A 24,913-nucleotide genomic window follows, 5' to 3' on the forward strand; every position below is an offset into this window, starting at 1 on the left:
ATATTCCCATGAAATACTTAGGCCTATAGATTCAAAATGTTATTTTATAATGTTAGGAGTGTGAACTGGTCAAGATGAGCTCTGATAGTAAGACTGCTGGTAGCTGAAGTTATCCCTCAGTGTTATGAGGAGTTTTACAGGTCTTTGAATGTGTCCCAGGACACATCAATATGTGATGTGTCCTGAGACACATACAAAAATGTATTATCATACTATAAAAGCAAGGAATTTCTGTCTGTGTGTGTGTGTGTGTCCGTCGCATATCTCGAGAACCGTTTATCCGATCTACGTCACACTTGGCGGGTGTATTGCTGGGGACCCAAGGACGTGCAGTGTCGGATTTGGTGCAATTTGGACAAGCGAACAGCGCTCTGTGCAGCAGCGGGGTGAACGGGCACTGCACTAGTACTAGCAAAAGGAAAAAAAAGTAGTAGTTTAGAATCAAAAGTAGTTTCTTATGTCTATAGAGGTTTATTAAAAAGGTTTATTAAAAGTTTTTAACAGAAAAAATGTATCAATCAATTTGATATGTTCCATGTAGCCTACAATTTTAAAGGCCTTGGTGAAAGTTGCTGAGCATTACTTCAAGATAAAGATATTCATTCTGATCTTGTTTTATATTTCAGTGTTGATTGAAGTGTAGTTGCTAGATTTGTATTAAAATGAATGTGTTTTACAATTGTTTACTTACATACGCCCATATTCTGCATGGCTGTATTGGGACAATGTTTGTGCCAAAAAGGCGTATTTCACTCTTTTGCCATTTTTAAAAAGTTAACAAATATAATTCAACTTAAACTGTAGCAGTATTGTTTTATAGTAATGCTCAATCTGATAACACAAAAAGTTTAAATATTGTGCTTAGTATGTGGTAACGGCAGCTGATCCAAGTTTGATCAAAATTTGTTTTGGCTCTCCTGTAAAATCTACTATAATGCACTTACGCCCCTTTGGCTCCAAGCCCTCTATATTAAGTTACATGTCTACATATAACTTTATTCTATATTAGCATATTTTACTGCTACATTTTTTTATATTGCTAGAAAAATAATACACTCTTTTCAGTAGCATAATACTGCATGAAGAATTGCACCATTGACTATATAAAGAGATTGCCAGCAGAGTGATGTCCTCTTCTTGTGTGTGCTTCAGTGCAGCTCATCAACACAGGATGTTTACTGAGTATAAGTTCAGTACTGTAAAGTGACAGAAGATGAAAACACACTTCACACTAGTGAGACGTTTCCCGTATGCAGCGTCTCCTTCTAGACATATCTGATGTCCTGGTCCTCCTCTGGGTCTTCCTGCTCTATGTCCAAACCTAAAGCGCTGTGGCGGATCATCTGCCAGCCTGTCAGAGACTTTCTGTTGAGGTTAAACCCTCCTCTGTGTTTGGGTCTGAGCTTTGGGGATCCTGGGATTTCCCCCTTTAAAGTGTCAGTCTTCTCAAATGCCTCCTTTTCTTTATCATTGTCGTCGTCTTTGGAGAAGGCCTGGATGTAGCGCCGCATCTTTTGCACCATCGGGTCGTTTCTGTCCTCAACCCTGCAAAGATGATAGAGTAAACCAGTAGCAACTGTTAGTGTTGTAATTTACTTCTTTGCTGTACCCACTTACCCCCAACCTGTCTCATCTACTTCTGCTTTGGTTATGGATTTTGTACATTTCCCAGAATGCATTTTTACAACTCCTACAGAATGTGCCTGAACTTGCATTCAGTACATGGAGAGAGCAATAGCAATAACAATAGTAACAGCTAGAGAGTAAGTTTTTCCAGCTGAGAAAAAGTGGGTTACACCCTTTACTCCAAACACAACATGTCTTGTGGTTTCATTATATTCTCGTCTACTGAGGCTACTGTGGGTTGAGAAATTTGTCTCTCTGTCACTTCTACAGTGAATTGTTTATGACAGTTGAACATTTGTGTGCAATTGTGGGTTTAGAAAGAAGCCCTTGCTCTTCTGAGGAACTGACACCAAAACCTGATGTTTGCACTTATGTAACTGCACTGAAAATATCTCAGCATGACATCATGTTGTCTTGCCTTTGGCCAGTTATACATGAGAATAAGAACAATACACCACCACACAAAAAAATGGGACCCATAAAAGCACAGTACATCATTAACCAATACCAGTAACTGCTTTTTTCACAGCATTAAAGTGTTTTAGGGTGGATTTTTTCTTTAAAGCGTCTGTTTCTGTTCCTGGCACTGCAGCGCTGTCTTACCGGAAATACCAGCGCTCCTTCAGGCCGTAGCTGAGCCCACACACCCCCAGCCGAGGCCACAGGCAGCGGGGCAGCCTCCTCTCCAGCATCAGGGTTGTGGCCACCACCTGTACAACATACAGCATACAGCTATAACCATGACACCACAATGCACAGGAGGGCACGATGAAGAGGCGTTTGTGTGCATTCATATTCATATTTATGATGCTGTTCTGTTACCTGAGTCCTCCAGAGCTCGTCTCTCTCCTGGGCCACCCTCCAGTGTGTGTCGCTCATCATGGCTATCAGCAGATTGAGCAGCAGGATGTAGGAGACAACGGAGAAGGTGCAGTGCAGCACGTGGACAATGGGGGGCGTGGTGATGGTGTGGTCCACAGGCAAGTCTATGAGGCCTACGCTGAGCTCAAACTGGGAGAAGAGGGTGATGGGAAAGGAGCGATACGACGGGATAGACTCTGGGTCCTGGGTCATGTACACCATCCACAGGGCTGAGAGGGACAAGGAAGAGAAAGACAAGGCGTGTGGAGGTGTCAGTAATACAAAATCTGCATTGTTAAATTCATATTTTAAGTATTTCTTATCTTAGAAGTGATGTCAGGGCTAAAGATTTGTTTGTACATGTTGACCAGAATATACTCACAGGTGGAAAAACCAATGAGCACAATGAAACTCAGCCACATGAACTTAGTCAGGTCTCCAAATATAATCTAGGAGGAAATGAGACACAAGGCATCTCAGTCTGAGAGCAGGAATAGGTGAACCGCAAAGCAATTGAATACATCCGCTCCAAAAACATATGTGTACAGGTGTGTTGGTATGGAACAAACTATTTCTATGCAACTTGTGAGCTATACCGTTGAATGTACAACTGCATAGATACCACATGCATATGTCCAAGTCCCCTACCTTCTGTATCATGATGACGTAAGGGCCGAGCATTTGAAAGCCTCTGGCGAAGAACATGACGTTGCTCCAGCCCAGTACCAGACACAACGCCATCAACACAGCCTCTCCCTCCAGCCCGCTGGCTCTGAACACACACAGCAGCACCACCAAGCACGCGTAGCTGATACTAGTCAAAACAACAACAACAGCAACAGAAAAAGATTGTCAGTTAACTGCTATGCATTAGATGGTATTTCAGACTAGTTTGCTTGAGCTCACTTTTCACTTGGGTCAGTGGTTCAGTGTGTTGAACTTACAGGATGACATGGAAAGGGCCTCCCAGTGCTGTCTGGCCAAAGTAGCGCTTTGCCCCTACTCTCAGTATATCAGGGATCTGTGGGATTGGCAGACAGATTAGACATATTTTTCTTTATTTTTTACTATTTTCCACATTTTAGAATAATAGTTAAGACATTACAACTATGAAACAACACAAATGGAATTATGCAATGACCAAAAAAGTGTTAAACAAATCAAAACTATCTTATATTTTAGATACTTTAAAGTAGCCGCCTTTTGCCTTGATGGAAAGGCAAAGGCTTTGGAAAGAAATTCAAAGGCATCGACGTCACTATTTAAATTTGTCTAAGAAACAGATTTCAAGCATTTAAGCATAAGCCTTTAGATCAAAATGGCTTTAAGATAATGAATAAAATGAAAAACCTGGTACATTCAATCAGGTGTGTCCAAACGCTTGACTGGTAGTGTACATTGTACTCTGTATGAAAATAGAGCAACTGACCTCTAGCAGCAGGATGACCAAGGCACCCAGCACACTGATGATCTCTCCCGCCAGCCGCAGGTTGTCCTCATATGTTACATAACTCTCCTGGGGCATGGGCAGAGAAAAATAGTTTGGATTAATATTAATAGCCTATTATTAGACTGTGTGCCATGCACAGGTGCCGAAACTGACATCTATACATGCATGTGAATGAATAAGGTTCAACTGTGGGCTAAAGCCACTGTCCTTTTTGTATTTTTTGAAGTATTATTTTAGTATTTTTTGAAACTAGGTTTTGATTTACTGTCACTCATCCGGATAGGATATCTCTTTAAAAGAAGCACCCACATAAACACGGGTTCTCTGTCCCTCCACAACAATAATTCTAGATGCAAATGACTTTTTAGTGTTTGAGCCCCTGTTCACCAAGTCTGTGCATGCTCCTGCATATATATCAATATAGTGTAATATAGTTTCAGGGGGGCCAGTAGTGACACACTCAGCCATTTACACTGAAATATCACATTCATGTCATGCATTCATAGCTCCAACCCACATCGAGTGTTTTCTGGACTCGGATGGTTTTGTCCATGTCTGACTCTGTGTAGTTCTCCGGAGCGTCCTTCAGAGGGCGATACACACAACACAGTGTGAAGGTCCCAATGTACAGCAGATACAGCAGCAGCAGCAGCCTGTAAAAAAGAAAGAGAGGGAAAACACAATTACGACCAAACTAATACTGTGTAGAGTGGATATATTTTGGAGAGGTTGTATGTGTGTGTTTACCTGAAGTAGTGTTTTCCATAGAGGTTCCACTTCAGACTGACCAGCTGCCTCACGGGCGTCACCTCTAGTATCCTCCTTGCCTGGGGAAGAGAGCAAATCCATTGTTATGACTACTCAGACTCACATTAAAGTCAAAATAGTATGTGATTTTCCCATAATACATCGAGAACCTGTACCTCTCTCTGGTGGCTGCCCACGATGAGCTCCAGCACTGAGAGGTTGTCAGCCCAGGAATCAATCTCTGTCAGGTCGTAAAGGTGAGAGGTCAAAGGGCCCAGACTCCACTGGACCACACGCCTTTTGTTAACCAGGTGCTGAAACGCCTGAGAAAGGACAGAGAGAAACAGGCAAAGAGTATGGACAATAAAAAAGTGAGAAATAGTGTTCAGTGAGTAGACAAAAGAGAAGATAGGATTAGTGGAGATAATCCATTCCACTTTTTCATAAAATTATCCCGTTATGTTTTGACCCGGTGTACACCTGTGAGACCCGTGCCTCCCTCACCACAGTGTTGCCCTCCTTGGCAGCCAGTTTAAAAGGCGTAAGGCCGCGGTAGTTGGGCACCATGTCCAGCGGCACTGACTCGTCCAGCTCTGCATCGCGTGCCAAAATCAGGTCAATGGCCTGGCATGCGATCGTCTTGTTGGGCTGCAGAACCAAAATGTGAAGCACTGTGTTACCTATAGGGAGAAGACGAGGGAATACAAGGGGGAAGTAGTGGGAAAGGACAGGATGGATGGAAATGTAGATAGGAGAGTAGAAAACAGAGAGACATTAATTCTTCAAATATCTATATATCAATCAATCTAAATATGTATGCTTCTCTACCGCTCCTGTTTAAGTGAAGGGGAAGCGAAGGAAGGGAGGGGCAACATTTCATACCGCGATAATCCTGGACCCTGGTGCTCGCTCCTGCATCGATCACCATGGAGATGATGTCCTCGTTCCCAGCACACGCAGCAAAAGACAGGATGTGCTCACCTGTCGACCAAATGTACATTTCAACAATATGTCCTTCACTCGTCACAAAAAAACATGCATTTTTAAGCACACACACACATACACACTTTACCATAGTATATCAGTCCCCCTATCCTCTTCCTGAAGTACAGGCCGGTGACTCTGGGCGTTGCTGCATCACCCCCACGGCTGATCAGATGATGCACCAGGTTGATGTTCTGATTCACCACAGCGATGTGGAGAGGAGTTACGCCTGAGAAAGACAGTAGATATAGACACTGTGTCAGTCCACTATGAATGAGTTTTTAATTGGATCTGCAGCCATTACTGAATTTCCTCCTATTAAACACTCCTTGCCCCCTTTCCTTCTTTCATTCTCCTTCCACTTATCTACTCTCTCTCCTTTTCTAAAGCCTATATCTCTGTATGTCGCTTCCATTTTTCTTCCACCATCTTCCTTTTAAGCTGCAGAGCAGGAAAGCTGGTAACTTTACTTGTATACATTTGTTTGTTTCTGATTTCTGTGCACATAAAATAAAACAGAATGGAACCGAGTGTCTTTGTGCATGCATATGCGTTTGTGTCTGTGAGTTTATGCGTGTCAACCTTGGAAAAGTTCAGATGTCATGGGTTCGTTGATGAGTTCGGGAGCTCCATCCATCAAAGCCACAGCAGCATCCAGGTTATCATTCATCACGGCTACATGTAGCGCCGTCTCCCCCAAAGCACCTGGATTACAAAAAGTATTACAACCAGCACAGCTTACAACTGACGCTGCACTCCACTGAAAGAACAATGCAGTGGTGCTTAAATTGAAAATTTGCAGTTCACCACACTCAGTCTGCCTTACCTCTCTCAAAGATATTAGTGGACGCACAGCTCAGCAGTTTCTTGATGCAACCCACACTGTTCTTTTTAGCCGCAAAGAAGAGAGGAATGTTATTTGTCCTATAGGGAGGGAGGACAGAAGAAAAACAGAGATGATGAATGGATATAAACAAGTTGGAGTAAACTGCTGCATATCAGTAGCTTTGACTGAATGATTCTACTTTATTTGAAACACCGCCCACTGGCAGTGAAGTGGTTGAAGAATTCAGTGGCTATAGTGGCGTCTGATCAATACACCCATTGTTTTCTTACTGTTTGGTGTGGAGCAGAAATGTTTCGTCCAACATCTCATTCCATCCTTTTCTGTTCTGGAGGCGAAACCTCAACTGGCTCCACCAATGGTTGAGCTCGCTGGGAGCAGATCTGGCCATGGACGGAGCCATTGACACCTGATTTGTGACTGAAAGGGACGAAGAAAGAAATGGAAGAAGAGAAGAAGCAGACGGATCACATGAAGCTGAGACAAACCGTACAGTCTATACCAGCAGACTCAAATTCACCGGTTCAGCTCTTGACCATGGATTACTTTGATATCGCATGAGGCATCAGATTCTATTCTATTCTATTCTATTGTCTATAAAATAAACCCTAACTCTCTAATTCTAATTCTAACTCTAAACTCTAAACTCTAAACTCTAAACTAAAACTAAACTAAACTAAACTAAACTAAAATAAAATAAAATAAAATAAAATAAAATAAAATAAAATAAAATAAAATAAAATAAAATAAAATTTAGTTTGTCAGGCTTACCGTTAAAAAAGGAAATTGACGCTCCTCAATTTCTGGTGATATTCAATCATTACACACGGTCAAAGGATGGAAGCAACATCTAAAGAACGTCCCGCTGATCTGAAGAGAAGTGAAATTCCCGTGAAATGACCTTTATATGTGACAGAGGAGCGAGGGAGGAGACACTGAATGAATGGGTGGAGAGGGAGGATGAGACAGGTAGGAGAGAGGAGTGGTCAGGAGCAGGTAGACTTTCACCTCTGGTCAGGGAAAGTTATCCTTTGAGGTTTGATCCAATATTAAACCAGGAATTGTTGTATCACGCAGATATCAAATTATCGGCTGTATTTTGTCGCCTGAAAGTGAAACGACACTAGTTTGGTCCTAATCCCAATATACCAGTCTGACATCACCGAGGATGCTCTTCATTCCACTAACTACCACCAACACCTGCATGACCGCTATGAAAATTTTGCAACATCATGACAGTCAACACATTGTGGTCGTTGTTCCTAGTGAACCGTTTAGGAAACCTGTTTGGAATTTGCAAGCACATATATCTGTACACGGGCTTGTAACTGTACACCAAATATTAAAGCAAGGTCCAGTTGTCGATGTTGCATTATTTCTTTTGTTCTACCTATGGAGGTAACGCTGGATAATTTTCTCATTGTGAAGCTAGTATTATATCACATATGTTGTTTGATGGGGTAAATATGGCGATGATGTATGATTTTCCAACATGCTGTATCTTGTACACACACACACACACACACACACACACACCAAACTAGTTTCATTCACAATGATTTAACATGTTGAGCACCATTGATGTGTCAACAGGAATACTCACAAACATGGTAATTGCCACATTACAAAGACCATAATGATCATTCAGAGGTCGGCCACATCATGTCCGATGAGGACATGTTACTTTCCTCCAGATGATAAAAACAAAGCTAAGGGTATATTTTGTTTTGTGAAATTGCCATTTTTCAACGGAGGAGAATGAGTAAGGCAAGAAGCAACCGACTGAAACTGAATTACAAATTTCATTTCAGCACAAGTGAACCATTTGTAAACTGCTGAATCATTTCAAGTTACCATGGTAGTAGTGTACAGGTATTTTGCTGCACCATATATAGGCCATGACTAAGAGGCTGGTTAGCCGCAGGATAAACAGGGTTTAGGAGGACTCTATAGGAAGCCTGGCTAATGGTCGCAGATGTGGCAGTCATTTAGTATTGTGGAGATAATAGCTGTTTACCAGATGCCAAGCACCATCTTTAAGTACTGTGATAAAGACCAGTGGTTTCCATCCTGTTAATGTCTTTATAAAGACACAATAACACCATAAAAACATGATTTTGTGGTTTGTGTGCCTAGTGTTTCTGGAAATGCATCCCAACATTTCTGTCACAATAGTGTGTGAATTTGAGTAAAGAAGTGGGTACACCACAGAAAATAGTCTTTTGCAGTTAAAGCCAAGGACAATGAAATTTCTGGCAGGTCTTTTATTGCGTTAACTTACGAGTATTGTAAAGACAAGCCACTACACTACAGTCTGATATACAGTACAGTGCCAGCCGGGTCAGACTGACTGAATTGTGTTGAGGTTGTGTAAGCGGCCCTGCTATCAGTCCAGATCTACTCTGATAGCAACAGCAGCAGCAGGAGATGTGGGAGACCAGTGTCTGTTCCCTCAGGACTGCTGATCCCAACAGATCCAAACTCTGATTCCACTCAAACCTGCTGATCGGTGCAACCTGAGGACCATGAAGTTCACTCTTTCACATTTGAAGGTGATCTCAGCACAGCAAGGTGAATCTATTGTCATTTATTTCATATCAGTGAATATTTACCGCCATCTGTTGAAGCTAGAAATGGTGTTTGTCATATTTCCCATGTATGGAGGCACACAAATTCAGCTCCATAGAGAATAAGGTGGCAAAGATGAATATGAGCTGATTATGATGACTAAGCATGATTTGAGTATCTATCTGAGGATAGTTTCTGAATCCGTTTGTAAAGCATTACAGTGTAGAGTCTACTGGATACCTTATCTGATTCTATATACCACTGTCTTTCCATCTGTTGTGTCTTGGATTATTTCTATTATTTTTCATTTTAAAACCAACCCGCTGCCCCGCAAGAGGCCTTTTCCTCTTCCAAATCCATCAAGAAAAATAAGAATTTGATCTTAATTGGCCTTCCTGGTTAAATAAAAGTTAAATAAGTATGAAACAATGCTCATTTGCAAAAGCTCAGACTAGTATTTGATCATATCCAAAAGCTGTTTGACATTCATTGTCAAATGAGTAGCACAAATTTATGCACCTTGACTGAATACTCTTGGTTTTCTTGTTTTTACTTTTGGGAGCAACGTTTTCATGTCATGACTGAACTGTCCCTAAATACTGATTGGAATAAGATGAAAATTCTTAAATTGAGCGCTATTCCCTTCTACTGTAGGCAGGTAAAAGGTGGCAAGTGTTAGATTGATTAGATCATTCTGGACAGGTAAAATAAGAGGCAAATGCAATGATTTAAATAAAATCATATTATTTATTTTACAAATTTGCACAATTATGGAATAGTGGTGAACACTCATACAAATAAACACAACTAATATTGTGTGTAGCCTGACACACTGGCCCTCAAATCTCACACACACACACACACACACACACACACACACACGCACGCACGCTCACATACACACGCACGCACCGTCATGTAGAGCATATACCTGATGTACACATAAACACAGCCTCATATACAGCATACACACATTTTACAGACACACAGGATACTTACAAAGCATTACATCTCCTTCCTTCAAGTGGAAATCAGATCAGATATTGTCCAGTTAACCCATTTCACACATTCACAACGCTTAAACGACTCAGTGACTTTACTCTAGCAATCAAACAAAAAGAGGTGAAGTGTGAAATATACATGTAAAGAAGGGTGCTGCTCTGTTTCCGCCACGGATGGAGGCTTGTGTCTGTAGTTGAGGTGAACTCCATAGAAGTACAGTATGAGCCCGCGGTGAGCTCTACTGTCGCTGAGATGCCCTAAAGTGAGAGTGAGTCGTACACACAGGGCCGCTCTCACACCCTGGATGTGCCTAAACATCCTCTGTCAAAGACAAAGAAAAAAACTGCTGTACAGTTTTTTGAGAGCAAAGCGTTTCCTTCACCTTGATTCTACTTTTCATCTTTGATTAGTTTTTGTTTTAATTAATATCCAGTATCTAACAGGTTTCTACAATTAATCTTAGACTGGTGGCAGATACCATTTTGCTAGTACACTGAATAAACTGTCCACTGAAGTCTAATGGTCAAATCCTCCAAGGCAAACCATAGGCTACTAGGTAGCAAACTTCATCTTTGTTTTTTGCCATTAGTTTTCAACATTTGGCTTTTTAAGTAGAGGAAGTGATATAACTTTACAAATAACTCAACAATATTAGAAAAAGGCTTTGATTGTCTTCACGCAATTCTTTGTGAGGAGAGATCTCCGTATTTAAAAAAACAAAAACAAAATATTTTCATGATTTCATTCTACTCAATGAGGGTGGGGAAATTAGAAAAGGTTTGGGAGGGACAGCAGTGAGGCAAACTGGAGAATGTGGGAGAGAGGAGAAGGTGAGAGGTAGGATTAGAGACGGGTGAAGAGAGGAGAAGGCAAACAGCAACAAAGTGAAATCTAGTAAAACACATCGAGGAATCCTCTCTCTCTCCTCGGCAACTCCCTGAACTCACTTCGGCCTGGACTGCAGCTCCCATGGTGCATCTCTCTTTCTGTTATTTCTCTTGAGTGACTGGTAGCAAAAGTTAGATCCACTTTTTCACCCTTCCTGGTTATAGTGTCAGGTTCATCAGAATATACAGTGGCACTCGGTGCTATTCTTGAACAAAGGCTAATCTTCTTTTTCTTTTGGCATGAAAAATGTGCTCAGTCCGAATGAATGTTGCTGAAACCAGACATAACAACCAGAGAAATGTGAAAACCTTTGAAATCCATGGCACAGTGTGTTGGTGGATTTCACACCTCCACCTGCCCCTGCGTCAGGTGGGTCCTGAGTTGCTGGGCTGCGCTGACGATCTTCCTCTGGTGGCCCAGGAGGTTCACCCCCAGACCCTGGACATCGCTGAAGGACAGAGGAGAGGAGGGGTGGGGGGGTTTAGTGCAACAATTCAATTTCTTGTGTGTCCTAATTGATATTTTAACCTGGAAATTGATAAAGGCAAAGTATACTCACTCCATGGTGAGCCTGCTGACTCTGTCTAATGTGTCCAGGTGCGCCCGTTCAAACTCATCCTTATATCTGTCCATCCTCAGTGCCGTTAACCAATCACTGACTGTTGCTACTGACGATAAGTCTGTGGGGGTGGGGCTCAGAAGCGGCTGGGAGCAGCTTCTGCAAAGGAACAAAATGAGAGCGTTAGAGTCCATAAATATAATATATTATACATCAAATACAGCATTGATGTGTCGGAGCCGTCGTCTCACCGAGCCTGCTCCGCCTTGAGGGAAGCAGGGTGCCTGATAAGCCGGTCCAAGGAGGACAGGAGCGAGTCGAAGCCTGGCCGGTCCCCTCTGTCAGCCTGCCAGCACTGCAGCATCAGAGAGTGGAGGGCTGGGGGGCAGTTGAGGGGGGCTGGGAGACGGTACTGGTCTGCTACTGCTTTCATCACCTAGAGACAGAGAGAGAGAGAGAGAGAGAGAGAGACTTGAGATATATAAAGGGCAAATGGCTGTAAAACTGCCCTACATAAAAGGTCACAGACCACTGAGGGCTTGTAAGAGTGACTAAGAGAAAATGCTGTACTCAGTTCAGCTGTCTGGGAGTTTGTCACTGTTTGTCTATTGAATACAGTATGACTGCTCCCACCCTGAGGCATCATCCCCCTCCATACTCACTTCCTGATTGCTCATGTCCCAGTACGGACGCTCTCCGTACGACATCACTTCCCACATGAGTATGCCAAAGCTCCAGACATCACTAGCTGAGCTGAACTTGCGATGCTGAAAGGCCTCTGGTGCTGTCCACCTCACAGGAATCTTACTGCCCTGAAGGAGGAAGACGGAGGACAAGGTCAGGAGATGAAGCAGGATTACAAAGCATGCAAGATTTTCAGAATAGTGTTAACTCCATTTCCCAGTACGCACCAGCGAGGCAGTATAAGTAGGTATGTTGTGGTCCAGGCCCCTCATGAGTCGCGACAGGCCGAAGTCGGACACCTTACACACCAGGTTGGAGTTGACCAGCACGTTCCTGGCCGCCAGGTCCCGGTGCACAAAGTTTCTCTCAGAGAGGTAACGCATCCCTGCGCCGACTCCCCTTACCATCCCGACCAGCTGGAGGATGCTAAACTGGTCCTCGTTCTCCTGGAGGAGGAAGAGACGGCAGGACGGAGGGAGGGAACAGAGGAACAGGAGAGGAGAGGCAGAGAATGAATGGCTTTGAACAATATGGAATCCTTAGGCCACAAACTAATTACATTTACTTATGTTACTGTAATTGAGTAGTTGTTTTGTGTACTTGTACTTGAGTATTTTTTAAAGTTAGTAAGTTTACTTTTACTTAAGTACATTTTTACTGTAAGTATTGTAGCTACATTTTAAATCACATCCATTACAAAGTTGTTTTTTCAGAAACTGGACCAACGTAAATTGTCAAATTGTGGAGTCATTCGTAGTGAGAAGAGTAATCTGGCTTTACTTTGTTTGTGCACTTTATTTTGTAATTTCCAAACATCTAACAACATTCTCTTTTCTAAAAAGTAACTCAGTAAGTTTTACTCTGAGTACGTTTTAAATGAGCTACTTTTTACTTTTACTTAAGTAGGACATTGTAGTACTCTTTCCCACCACTGTTAGGTTACATAGTGAAACATGGTAGCTGTAGTGGGGAATCAGTAACTAACAATAGAGCAAACATGGGAGTAGTAGGTGTGGTCTCACCCTGAGGAAGGCGTCCAGAGGCCCGTTCTCCATGAACTCAGTGATGATCCTCTCTGGGGGGCTGCGAGTGACCACACCTTCTAGCTTCAGCACATTGGGGTGGTCAAACTGGCCCAGGACCCCCGCTTCACTGAGGAACATCCCCCTCTCTCTGTCGGTCACCCCCCAGCGCAGCGTCTTCACCGCTACCAGCACCTCCCTGCGCCCCAGCGGGCGGTACCGGCCCCGGGAAACCTCCCCAAACTGGGCTGGAGTGGAGAGGAGGGAGAGGGTCAGAGGAAGCATGAAGGAACATAACAGGGTTTAAAGGTTTTTTATTGCCAGGGAAGAAAATGAGAGTCTTACCTGCACCAATCACCTCCTCAATTTTGAGGTGAGTGGGGTCGATCTCACGGGCAAACTCCTTGACTGCCTCACTGGGGTCCTCATATGTGGACGGGTCCACATAATATTTTACTCCACCTGGAAATAAAACACACTATTTGAATCTAGGAAACCTTTGAAGTTTAGCTTTTTATCTTTGTATTTCACCCTTTGTGAGCCATTGAATAACTGAATAGGAGCATTGAGCTGATGCATAGACAGCGTTATCCAAGCCTTTCTGCTCTCTCCGTCACTCTCTTCCCCCTGTTGACCCCGGGGCTTGTGGACATTAGGCTGGGATCACTACTCCCATTCTCATCTAGTGCACAGCAGAGAGACGCTATACAAAACATGCCAACAACACTTTAAAACAGACACTGATGTGTGCCTGAGAATATTACTCAAATGATGTTAAGTGATAAAAAAAAAGTGAAGCGGAATTCTATTTCAAAGTAAGTGCTGCACCATTTGTTCTGATAAATACTGAGACATTGTTTCTTTTCTGGGTGAAGCAATAAAGAGGTTGTTTCCAAAACACTTCATATCCATTTGGGTGAACTATCAATTAACAATTATATATTTTGTTTTTGCTATAAATCATTTTGTAAGAGTAGGTGTCAATTTTTCATATGGTGGATTTCTGATTTTGGAATGAATTTTTTCAAATATACTTGGTCTCACCTCGGTTACTGATGTACCTCTGGAGCCTGTCGCTGTAGGGACTCTCCCTCCTCTTACTGCCATGTAAAAACAGACACAGTGAAGAACAGTAAACACAGGAAATGAGCACACAGTTCAGAGAACAGATCAAATGTCCGATTCCGTGCACAGACTGAGCGCTCACCTGCGGAACACAACCACAACCACAATCGCTGCCACGACCAGGAGGAAGGCCGCCCCGCCCATCACCGACCCGACCAGCAGAGGCAGCCGATTCTGGATCTGCTGCGATCGCTCTTCTGTGGAAGAGAAAGTAAGAAAGTCATCAGCTATTACGGTCATCAGGAACGTCATCAACTACACAAAGTTTAGGATTAGAACTAATCCAAGACTCATCAGGTGCTCACACTGACCTATTGTTTATCTTTGTCTACACATGATCTGTGATGTGTGTATCATTAAGCTGCTGAACCCAAGAGAAATTCCACCAATTCTGTTGTGTGTCAATAAAAAGTACTTTGAGTGATTTCTACAAGACAGTAAATAATTGAGAAAAAGAATTTGTTCCAGGATTTGGTCTAGTTTTATGCTTGTGGAATAGGCCTCTAACTGGTATTGGAGGAGTGAAGTATACCCAGAGCCAGTGTGGTGAAGTAGATGGTGTGGCTGTAGGGGCCGTAGCCTCGCTCGTTACGAGCTCTGATCTGGAAGGCATAGATGGAGCCGGGAATCAGAGAGTTGACCGTCACTGTGTTGGTCTCACTGTACACACTCACTGCACTGTCCTCATCCGAACCCTGAGGGACACAGGACAACAAAGACATTTTGGTGACTGCTGTGGGTGGCGGTGCACATGTAAGTCTGGGAATGTGTGTGTGTGTGTGTGTGTGTGTGTGTGTGCGTGTCTGCCTGGGGAGTTTACCTTGTCATAGTATCTGAGCTGGTACTCCAGGATGTCCCCATTGGGTCTGTCAGGCTGAGGCCATGAGAGAGTGATGGAGTCTGGGGCGCGACTCAGCTGGTGCATCATGGGAACTGGACTGGGAACTGTGGGAGACAACAGCAGAGATGACTGACTTGTGAGCTGGAATAAAGTTTCCATTGAGAGTATTGACTGATGGATCAGCTAACCTGTCTCTAATCACCACTATCTTTAATGGGAAAATGTGACTGTGAACTTGTGTTGTTGCTATTTTGACCACATGGGGGCAGCATTACTGAACTTGTAGAGGATATACTATAGTAGGGCATGAAGACAGTAAAGTAAGAGTTTTATAGAGCACCGGGAAGGATTTGGTTACAGTGGCTGCATTGGCCGGCTTGCCTAGTTGAAGGGAACTTTCCAGCATTCCACTCCTTTTACCAATACCCAACGTCTCTCTTGCTGACACACACACACACACACACACACACACACACACACACACACACACAAGCAAAGGCATTTTTTCAATTAAAGTTAATGGAGTGCTCTAATCAATCTTGTTAAATTTCTTGGAAAATGGTATAATAGCCTACTTTGCCTCTACAATGCCTCATTCTCCTCTCCTCCTCACTCTACTGGTCTCTTTTCACCTCTCTTTCTGTCTCTCTTTTTCTCTTCCTCTCTCTCATGTTGTCCCTTTCTCCTTCTACTGTGACTATAATGGGAGCTGACAGGATATTGTGACCTGGAGCAACCTCCTGTCCAGAGAGCAGGAGAGGAAAAGATGGAGCAGAGGGAGAGAGAGAGAGGGAGAGAGAGAGAGACAGAGAGAGAGAGAGAGAGAGAGAGAGAGAGAGAGAGAGAGAGAGAGAGAGAGAGAGAAACCTCAGACACACACACACACACACACACACACACACACACTGTAAGAACTTGATCTACACCATCATCCGATCGTCTCCATTCATCTTTACTGTCACACGCTCACCTGACTGGCTGGTAGTGAAATTGATGCTTGTGTATCGAGGTGGGAAAGGACTCAGAGCTGATACTTCATTGATAGCTTGCACCTGCCAGTCAAAAGCACAAATCACACACAGTATGTTTTTTTTTTCCTTTCTGACATCATTCAGCATTCAAAAAAATAAGGCCTGACACTTGCAGCATTCACTATTTGACCAGTCAACAAACACGAGTAAATGGGAAATAACTGCCTATTATAAATAAGAAATAAGCCATGATTTATCCAAGCCATGCCAAGCTAAATAATGAATGTTACTGTGTATTTGCTGATGTGGAGCTTATGGAATAATAGAGCACAGAGGACCCGCCTCCGCTATCGCTTCAGGAAGTGTTTTACCATTCACAGAGTTTCTTTAAAAGCTGGATCCAATTGCCTCCACTGATTCAACCCATAAATTCTCCAGTAAACCCAGAATGCAATACAGGTTGGAACTGCTATTAAAAACAAGAAAACAAGTGCAAGTAATCTTTTTTGGTCACAAAAATGTGAAATTCCATGACATCATGGGTCCACTGGTAGACAATTTTAGACGGTGATGGGGGAGTAGGGGGGTTGTTCTGTGCTTTATAATGGCCTGTTCTCCCAAGTGCTGCTGGGATTTGTAGTCCAGTACCTGTATGAGATAGGTGACTCTGGTCAGCAGGTTGTTGAGGGTGACCTTGGTTTGTCGTAGGTTGGTCTGGGAGGGGCTGTAAGTGACGGCCTCACCGCACCAGGAGCACGTCGCTGGGTTGGTGAAGGTGGCCGAGGGGCAGATTCGGCACACGACCCCGTACCACACCTCACTGCGGCCGCCCATGTCCACTGGGGGGCGCCACCTCAGAGACACACCGCCATCCCCACTCTCATACTCCCAGGAAATAGAGACAGGGGCAGATGGAGGACCTGGAGACAGAGAGAAAGAGAGAGAGAGAGAGAGAGAGAGAGAGAGAGAGAGGGAGGGAGAGAGAGTGACAGAGAGAGAGAGAGAGAGAGAGAGAGAAAGAGAGAAAGAGAGAGAGAGAGAGAGAGAGAGAGATGGAGAGAGAGGGGGGAGCGACAGAGAGAGAGACAGAGACGGAGACAGAGAGCGAGAGAGGAGAGAGAGAAAGAGAGAGGGGGGCGGGAAAGATAGTGACAGAGAGTGACAGAGAGAGAGAGCGAGAGAGAGAGAGAGAGAGAGAAGGAGGGGTTATACATACATATTGTATGCAGTGTACACTTAGCTCTGGATGGAAGCATCTGCTAAAAAGTTTAAGATATGAAAGGCAAAGACATTTAACCATGTAAAATAAATGGAAAGAACTTTCTAAAACAAAGTTTTGTCAGTGAGACAATTTAGCCTAAGTGAGTAAAGGGGCTAAATATTTACAAACTAGATTTTTCTGTTATAGGAATTTTACACTTTTACATAAAGATTCTTGAATTTCCATTGCATTTTGATAGAAGACTGCTTTCCAAAAATCAAGAAAAGGATATATTTTGATTTTATTTTGTTGCTCAAGAAAACATGCGTCTGTACATCAGGCTCTGAGTGAAGATATGTGTCTCCTCTATACAGTATGTTCTCACACCCTAAGGAACTGACAAATCACTTCACTGCGGCTCCTCGAACACTTCCTAGAAACGCAGACACAAACACACAGACGCGAAGCTCACTTGTGCAGGAGGAAGAGTTGGCGTCGTTGGCGGCCCGGTAGAAGCCGCTGCGACATTCACACACACTTGATCCCTCCTGGCTGGTTCTGCTGTTGGAGGGACAGACTGAGCAGGGAACGGAGCCAGACGTGGACTTGAAGTAGCCCACCGGACAGGCTGCAGAGAGTCAGGGAGAAGAGGCTGAGCTTCATTCACAATTTATAATCAAATAAATATAAAGTGACACAATGTTCCGTCTCGGCTGGTGGTGTCCAGTCCTGCACCATTGAGGAGTCAATTTCATTCCAAACAAACACTACAGCAGCTGATTTCAGTTGATTAGCACACCTTCAACCTGAGAGGAAGAAATTAATCAGTGAAATCAGCTGATGTGGTGTTTGGTTGGCATGAAAACCTGCAGACTCTTAAATGGCAAAGGACACCGCTGGCTTAGAGGGAACACTGAAACATGGCAATGGAGTGGAGTACAGCCAAAACTGAAAATGCCATCATTTGGCATCACATTTTATTGAAACCTATTATATTAAAAGTAGGAATGAAAAAATAAACAAGAATACAATGAAAAGCCAGTCATAAGTCTTTTGATTAGTGCTATAATGAGAGAGAATCGGATCAGATCATTAATTAATTAATTAATTCATTCTATCAATATTTTGATACATACAATGGCTGTCAAAAGGTAATTTTCTATTGCACACACAAAACAGAGAATGACAGAAAAGGGGTGATGTGTAAAGAAGACAGACAGAAGAGGAGTCAGGAGAAAAGCACAATAATTTAATAAACAAAAATATCTCCCACATCACTGATTTAATTTAAAATGCATTCTCACTTAAAATACATATTTTGATCCCTAATAACCGTATAACCTCGCCATATCTCAGTTGACCAAATAGCAGAAGAAAACCTTATGAACTTAATAAGCTGCGTTTGTCATTTCAGCCAAAGCCTTTGTTGTTGTCTGAAGAGAAAGTCCCTTATCATCTGCATTCTGCTGTCTCTACTTTCTGAAGCTGTTTCGATTAAAGCTATTTTTTTTTTTTGCAGATCTCATCATGCTCCTCTGTCAACTTTTATTATCCCATATTGTTTATCGTTTCGGCCCATTAATGCGTTGGGGCTTTTCCTTCTACGTCTAAATTATATTTCCTGAAACACTTTCCGCTTTGCAACAGCATCATTTTCACTATTATAGATAACCACTCCCTAATAAAACATCGAATTGAAAGTTAAAGTTGTTGGGGATAGATAAAAAGTAATCACTATCCACTGCTAGTGAGCGAAAAACTTAATAAGACTTAAAGTAAAACCAAGGCTAGTATGCACTCCATCAAAACCAAATGAATATATATGAATATGATTCAAGTTCAAAGCATGCATGCAATCAAAGCATTTTTTTTTTTGTATGAATGTTATGATGTATTTTTTATGATCCCAGTGGTGGGGCTGCATGAAGGGATGCTGACATGAGGGATACTGGAGTTATTTGAGTGTAACGAAGACTTTTTATTTTGTATATGTAATTATAATGTACTTCTGATGTACACATATGATTTCAAAAGTTCAAAGCATGCATGTATAACCTCACATACTCACACACACATACAGTACATGTAAAGAATCCCATTTGGAACTACAGGCTGCTGCCCTGAACAGATTGCATTTTACTGTGGGAAAGTGTGAAAATCAGTGAAATGTGCCAATTGTTAATGTCGACCCCAGGATAGCAGGCAGGGAACTAAGGTCAAGGAAACACGTCCGCTGCCTCCTACTTCTGTCTGCCTCTTGAATATACATTCTGAGACTATGAGAATATTAAGTGCCTATGGGCTGTTTCTGTTGCCATTTTTACCCAGTGTGCGAATGCCTGGAGCAGCGTCGACTAAAGGTTGCATCCTTCAGAAAGAGGTGCCTTTGTCTGTATGCTAAAGTGTGTGTCCGTGCTCATAGTACTGCCCACTGTACAGTAAGACTGTCTTGAACCCCTTAAGAGAACATGGAGAGCGTAACTGGCAAACCTGATAACACCTGACACAAAACCTCAAATAAGCATCTCTTCAAATGTTTTTAAAGGGTGTAAGAGTGTTCGAGTGCTTAGAGGTCAGGCAGAGATGGAGGACGAGAACGAGAGAGACAGAGAGAGAGGGTGTATGTGTGTGTGTGTGTGAACACAAGGAAACATGTTCTTTAAGGTCAGTGGATGTGAACACCTAACACGCCCTCCGACCTCATTTATATGACCTTGTCAAGAACATGTACCATGTCTAAAATTTGACACAGTGTGTGTCTGTGTGTGTGTGTGTCTGTGTGTGTGTGTGTGTGTGTGTGTGTGTGTGTGTGTGTGTGTATAGGCGGAGTAGACGTAAAGAGCAGCGTGGGAGAAGGTAAGATGGAGTGAAAGAGGGAAAGTATAAACAGATAAAAGGCTTTCTGTGTTCTCACTCGTCTGAGAGAACTGCATTTGCTTCCAAACAGGTGTGAAGAGGAAAAGAGGGAGAGACAGAGAGGGAGAGAGAGAGAGGGTGAGAGAGAGAGAAGAGAGAGAGAGAAGGGAAAGGAAAGGAAAGGAAGGAACGAGATAAAGGAGGGAGAACAAAGTAGAAGAGGTGAACATGGAGAGAAAGAGAGATTGCAAGAAAGAGAAATGGTTGGATGAATTGGAGTGCAAAGAGATGAAATGAGATGGGGCAGCAATTGGAGGAGAGAAAGCCGTAATGTGAAAGGATGAATGGTACGATTATGGATATGAGAGCCAGACGGTGGGTATGATGGGATGGAATAGACAGAAAATGTGGATGATGGCTGGAATGGAAGAAAAGAGAGAGAGAGATGGGGGAAGGCAGCAGGAGAGAGACAACGGTAGAACAGAGGAAGAGAAGGAAATAGTTTCATCCATCTTTTATATCCCGGGCGCACATTATCAGACGTGTTCTCTTACAGCTGTGACACGAAACACGACTTTGCTACAAAGCCTCCTCATCGCTGTTACGAGCTCCGGCGACAGTGCGACCCCCCACCCCCCTCCTCCACACACACACACATACACACACACACACACACACACACACACACAACTGATTGCAGCCTATCAGAACGCATGCCCTCTGCCCTCTCACTCTGTCTGCACCCCCCGCTCCCTCCATCCCTCTCTCTCCATCTCTCTGTTAGCACACAAAGGAGACTTAATACAGTTCAGGGCCATTATGAACAGAAGCGCACATGCCTTCACATCGGTACACCCGGGGAAGTACGGAGGGAGAGAAGGGAAAGAGGAAAAGGGAGGGGAGGAAGAGAGGAGAAGGGGAGAGAAATTCACTAACAAACAGCAGTGGATATTGTAGTGTAGTAACAATCACAGAGAGGAGGAGTGCGTGATTATTTAATCTTTTTTTAAGCAGGCAAATTAATTACTAAAAAAAAAAGTCTTATTTACAATGACAGGCTGGCAATTTAAGAGACAGGAGATGAATGAGAGAGAGAGGCAGAGGAAAGACATGGAGAGAGAGACATGGAGAGAGAGAGAGAAATACAGATCAGGAAGGGAAAGAGAATGAGAGACAATGACATGGGGATTGGGATTAGGTTGGCAACGAGTACAAGCATTCAGAGAAAGAAAATTGAAACACAGGGACAAAAAAATTAAAGAACGATTGGAAAAAAAAGAATTTAAAAAGAGATAAACAGAAATAGACAGAAAGATGGCAATGAAGTGTGTAATTTGCCGTTAACGTAATACTTTGGTATTTAGATCACTGACCCAATTTCTCTCTTTCTCTCTTCTTCCCTCTCTCGTGTGCTCATTCCCTCTTTTGGCTCCCAGCATTATAATCTCTCTCTCTCTCTCTCTCTCTCTCTCCCGCTCTCTCTCTCTCTCTCTCTCTCTCTCTCTCTCTCTCTCTCTCCCGCTCTCTCTCTCGCTCTGCAGACACACACACACACAGGCTCAATCGCAGATGCGACCACACAACAGGAAAGATGGGTACACATGGTTCCAACCGTAAATGCCTTGTTAGTTTCTACCGTCTCTCCATCTTTCCGTTCCTCTCTCTTCCCTCGCTCTCTATCCCTCCCATGTGTTTGTGACATTCTGTCATTCAGTACAGCCAGGAAATAGAGTCTGAATCATAGCATGGTCTAATATCATCCATTTCCCTTTAAGCTCCTGCAGCACAAAGCCTTATGTAAAAGCAAGTCATGCTCTGCTGGATTTTCCCTCTGTTCATACTTTCCACAGTACATGAAATATACTGTAGCACTAATTAAGCTGGGGCTTTATTTAAATAGTCACAAAGGAAATAGTTCCTTTGCACACAAGCATCGTAAGTATTTTAAAACACCTTGTACACCGGCCTAACAAATACCACAGTCTAAATTAACACAAATCCTCATCAGATTATATTAAATATGAATTAAGGGTGAACTCGAATTAGGCAAGATAAACGTCATGGCAACCACAAACCTGATGAAAACAATCTGAGTTGACCCTTATCATTGCATTATTTCCTCTGACCATCCCACACACCCAATAAATTCACTCCACAGACGGCTGTGACATAGTTTGTGTCCAATTTCAATTGTCCTCATTGGCTGGCGAGCTCCCTGGCAACCAATCTATTTCTCATTGATCATTTCATTCAATATTTTACTATATTGACTGAAATATTTTGCTCAAAGCTTGACCTTCATAGATTGCAAAATCATTTGAACATAAACATTGGTAATTGGTCGTCCAGCCGTGGTGACATTTTGGAAAAAAAATTAACAAGCATACCTACGATTGCTTGATTTGAAAAAGGGATGCTGTCAGAAAAATCAATCCTGTCATGACTGACTGAGTTTTTGGCTACTACAATGAAGCTACCCAGACTCTTTGGTGAAAGCGTCTGTTTGGGACCAGGCTATAGTCACCCATCATGTTACACTCAAATCCAATAACCCACACTTCTACTTTTCCCCTGCCCAAGTGTTTTTGCGTCCCACCATATCGTGCCCCAGGATAGTGAACATTTCTGTACTAGGACCATGCTTTCTTGGTGACAAACCAGGACAATCTGACATGTTGAATATTTCACTGTCAGGCCTCGCTCACAAACCGCTGAAAATATCAACATGGGTCCAATTTAACTCACGGCCCCCTGTGAGTAAGCCTGTAATTTGAGCTTTCTGCACTAATCCTGGGCCCAAATCCTCGACAGCGACTTAATATTCCAGAGGAATCGAATAGAAGGAAAAGGCTTGTCTGAGAGTGATGTAGGGCCAGCGAGGACCTGCTTGGGGAGCCCATACTAAAGGACTGTTTCATGTTTGGCTGAACAGGTGTAATTGTGTCTCATGCTCGGTCGTGCTTCCGCCTCTGCTCTCCGCCTCTCCGTCTCCCTCGTGGGATGCAAATGTCAAAGGAGGAAAACATCCTTCTGCTTCTGGCAGAAAAAACCCCAACTCAGACAGCTCCTTGTCTTCTGCTTCTGCCCTTATCATTTTTCGAAAGATTGGAGATGAGTTTTTTTTCTGAAGCTGAGCCTTGAATGTCATAGCGATCAAAGAAGTCCAATGTGTGTCCTTTTTATTTCTATCTGGCAGCTGCTTTTTCGTTAGTGTCTTTCTTTGAGGTTGACTATATAATTTATCACTAGTCCAAACCTACACGGCGGGGTGTTGTGTTGGAATATCTGAATGATCAAAAGAACTGTGTGAATCACACACATAGTAGATTAACAGGGGACTGTGTAACTTTTCTAGCCATTTTCAATCTCAGTACAATAGCCGTCTCAAATGCTCTCGTCATTGTGGGGCTTTCAGATTCTGATTCTGGATCCTGTTTGCTAATCATTCTGTTCTTAAAATGTGTAATATAATGTAAGTGTAAATGACATATGACAAAGTTAATACATATTTTAACGCATTACTGAATTAAAAAAAAATATTGAGCCATGAGACTGCACTTCTACATGTCTGCCGCTCTCCACCGCTGTCTAGTAGTGCTACAGTCTTCTAACTTCCACTCCACTCTGCTCTATTTGTTTTTATAACATTAACTACTTGTACATATTCTTGTAAATATTTGATATACTTATTTGTAGATTGCTGATACTGTTCTTGGAGAGGATCAATTATTATTGTTTTATTTGTAATACTTTAGTCTTCTCAGTAGCTAGCTTGTTTTCATTTAGCACGCACAGCTGGGTGACATCAGGGACAAATGCTGGAAGGCTAAGCTAAGTATGGCTAGCATTTTTTTCTTAATTTGCAGCTTCAAACCCATCAGAATCCACCTTAACAAATAGAGAAATACATAATAGAGGAACCCTTGATAGCAAAAATAGTCAATATTAGCATTGGGTCGTAGTTGAAGGCAATCATGTGCGTAGCTTTATAGTCAGTATTCTCATATGGATTTCCAACAACGCTACCCTGTACTCATTCACTAAAATAGCAAGTATGCAGTTTAATAAAATAGTTTTCAATGAAGCATGCATCCTGCAAATAAATAGTAGAACATTACTGCTCTTCAAATATCTTAACTGTAGATACAGTTAGCAATGACGTTTTTTTTTAACATCAGACCATTGACTAGTTTTTACTACTCAGTCTAATCATGTCGCTATAACATAGCCCTTTATCCAAGCTGGTAGGAGTCTAGGCCTATCAGGTCTGGGTACCAAGTGAGTCCTCAATCTCTGACTGGCATTTCTCCGTGCTTTGTTAGAGTCTGCATGTTGGCTCAACTCTGCAGGGCAGCAAGCTGCGAGGCATTTCATATTCTGCCTTCATCCAGCAGGTAAGAGCCTTTACTTTTCATTTGTACCACAGTCCTTGTTTGTGTGAATATCTGTTCTCCTTTTTTTTACTTTCCATGTAGTGAGGTCCCGATCTGTTTTTTGATTATTTTTAATGAATTGGAAAGCGTTTGTTATTCAACACTGCACTTTGTAAAGTAAAGCTCAATCAATCCAGTGCGCGGTCAAACTGAGCAGTGACATGCAGACGTCTGAACTCCAACTGTCTGTAGTGAACTAACTATGGTCTCATCTTTCAAGCAAGCCAAGCGATGTTCACATACCTTGTTGC

General features: G+C 42.7%; 2 protein-coding genes across 3 annotated transcripts in view; both read right to left on the reverse strand.

Moving 5' to 3' along the window:
- Positions 1-464: 464 nt before the first annotated feature.
- trpv6 (transient receptor potential cation channel, subfamily V, member 6) lies at positions 465-7,378 on the reverse strand. 2 transcript variants are annotated; one of them, XM_078287104.1, is made up of 17 exons: positions 7,284-7,378; positions 6,785-6,932; positions 6,495-6,592; positions 6,251-6,373; positions 5,757-5,897; positions 5,567-5,665; positions 5,189-5,364; positions 4,861-5,007; positions 4,685-4,764; positions 4,455-4,590; positions 3,917-4,003; positions 3,432-3,508; positions 3,136-3,301; positions 2,870-2,936; positions 2,449-2,717; positions 2,230-2,336; positions 465-1,545 (listed from the first exon to the last, which is right to left on the reverse strand). In XM_078287104.1, exons 2-17 carry the CDS (start codon positions 6,913-6,915, stop codon positions 1,266-1,268), a joined length of 2,184 nt encoding a protein of 727 aa, XP_078143230.1. In that variant the 5' UTR covers positions 6,916-6,932; positions 7,284-7,378; the 3' UTR covers positions 465-1,265. The 2 variants fall into 2 exon arrangements, with proteins under 2 accessions (XP_078143230.1, XP_071761120.1); XM_071905019.2 differs by having other exon boundaries at positions 6,785-6,921; positions 7,284-7,372.
- A 2,469-nt stretch (positions 7,379-9,847) lies between these two features.
- Positions 9,848-24,913, reverse strand: part of ephb6 (eph receptor B6) — a 34,264-nt gene continuing 19,198 nt past the window's right edge. Inside the window, exons 5-18 of the mRNA XM_078286937.1 lie at positions 17,846-18,001; positions 16,821-17,092; positions 16,172-16,253; positions 15,181-15,305; positions 14,893-15,055; positions 14,443-14,557; positions 14,280-14,335; positions 13,581-13,697; positions 13,236-13,483; positions 12,441-12,659; positions 12,192-12,341; positions 11,781-11,965; positions 11,530-11,688; positions 9,848-11,418 (exon numbers count right to left, since the gene is read on the reverse strand). Coding sequence (XP_078143063.1) covers positions 11,313-11,418; positions 11,530-11,688; positions 11,781-11,965; positions 12,192-12,341; positions 12,441-12,659; positions 13,236-13,483; positions 13,581-13,697; positions 14,280-14,335; positions 14,443-14,557; positions 14,893-15,055; positions 15,181-15,305; positions 16,172-16,253; positions 16,821-17,092; positions 17,846-18,001 — 2,153 coding nt within the window. The 3' untranslated portion in view covers positions 9,848-11,312. The remainder of the gene's footprint in view (positions 11,419-11,529; positions 11,689-11,780; positions 11,966-12,191; positions 12,342-12,440; positions 12,660-13,235; positions 13,484-13,580; positions 13,698-14,279; positions 14,336-14,442; positions 14,558-14,892; positions 15,056-15,180; positions 15,306-16,171; positions 16,254-16,820; positions 17,093-17,845; positions 18,002-24,913) is intronic.

Source organism: Centroberyx gerrardi, chromosome 12 (genome assembly GCF_048128805.1).
Source record: "Centroberyx gerrardi isolate f3 chromosome 12, fCenGer3.hap1.cur.20231027, whole genome shotgun sequence".
Classification (NCBI taxonomy): Eukaryota; Metazoa; Chordata; class Actinopteri; order Beryciformes; family Berycidae; genus Centroberyx; species Centroberyx gerrardi.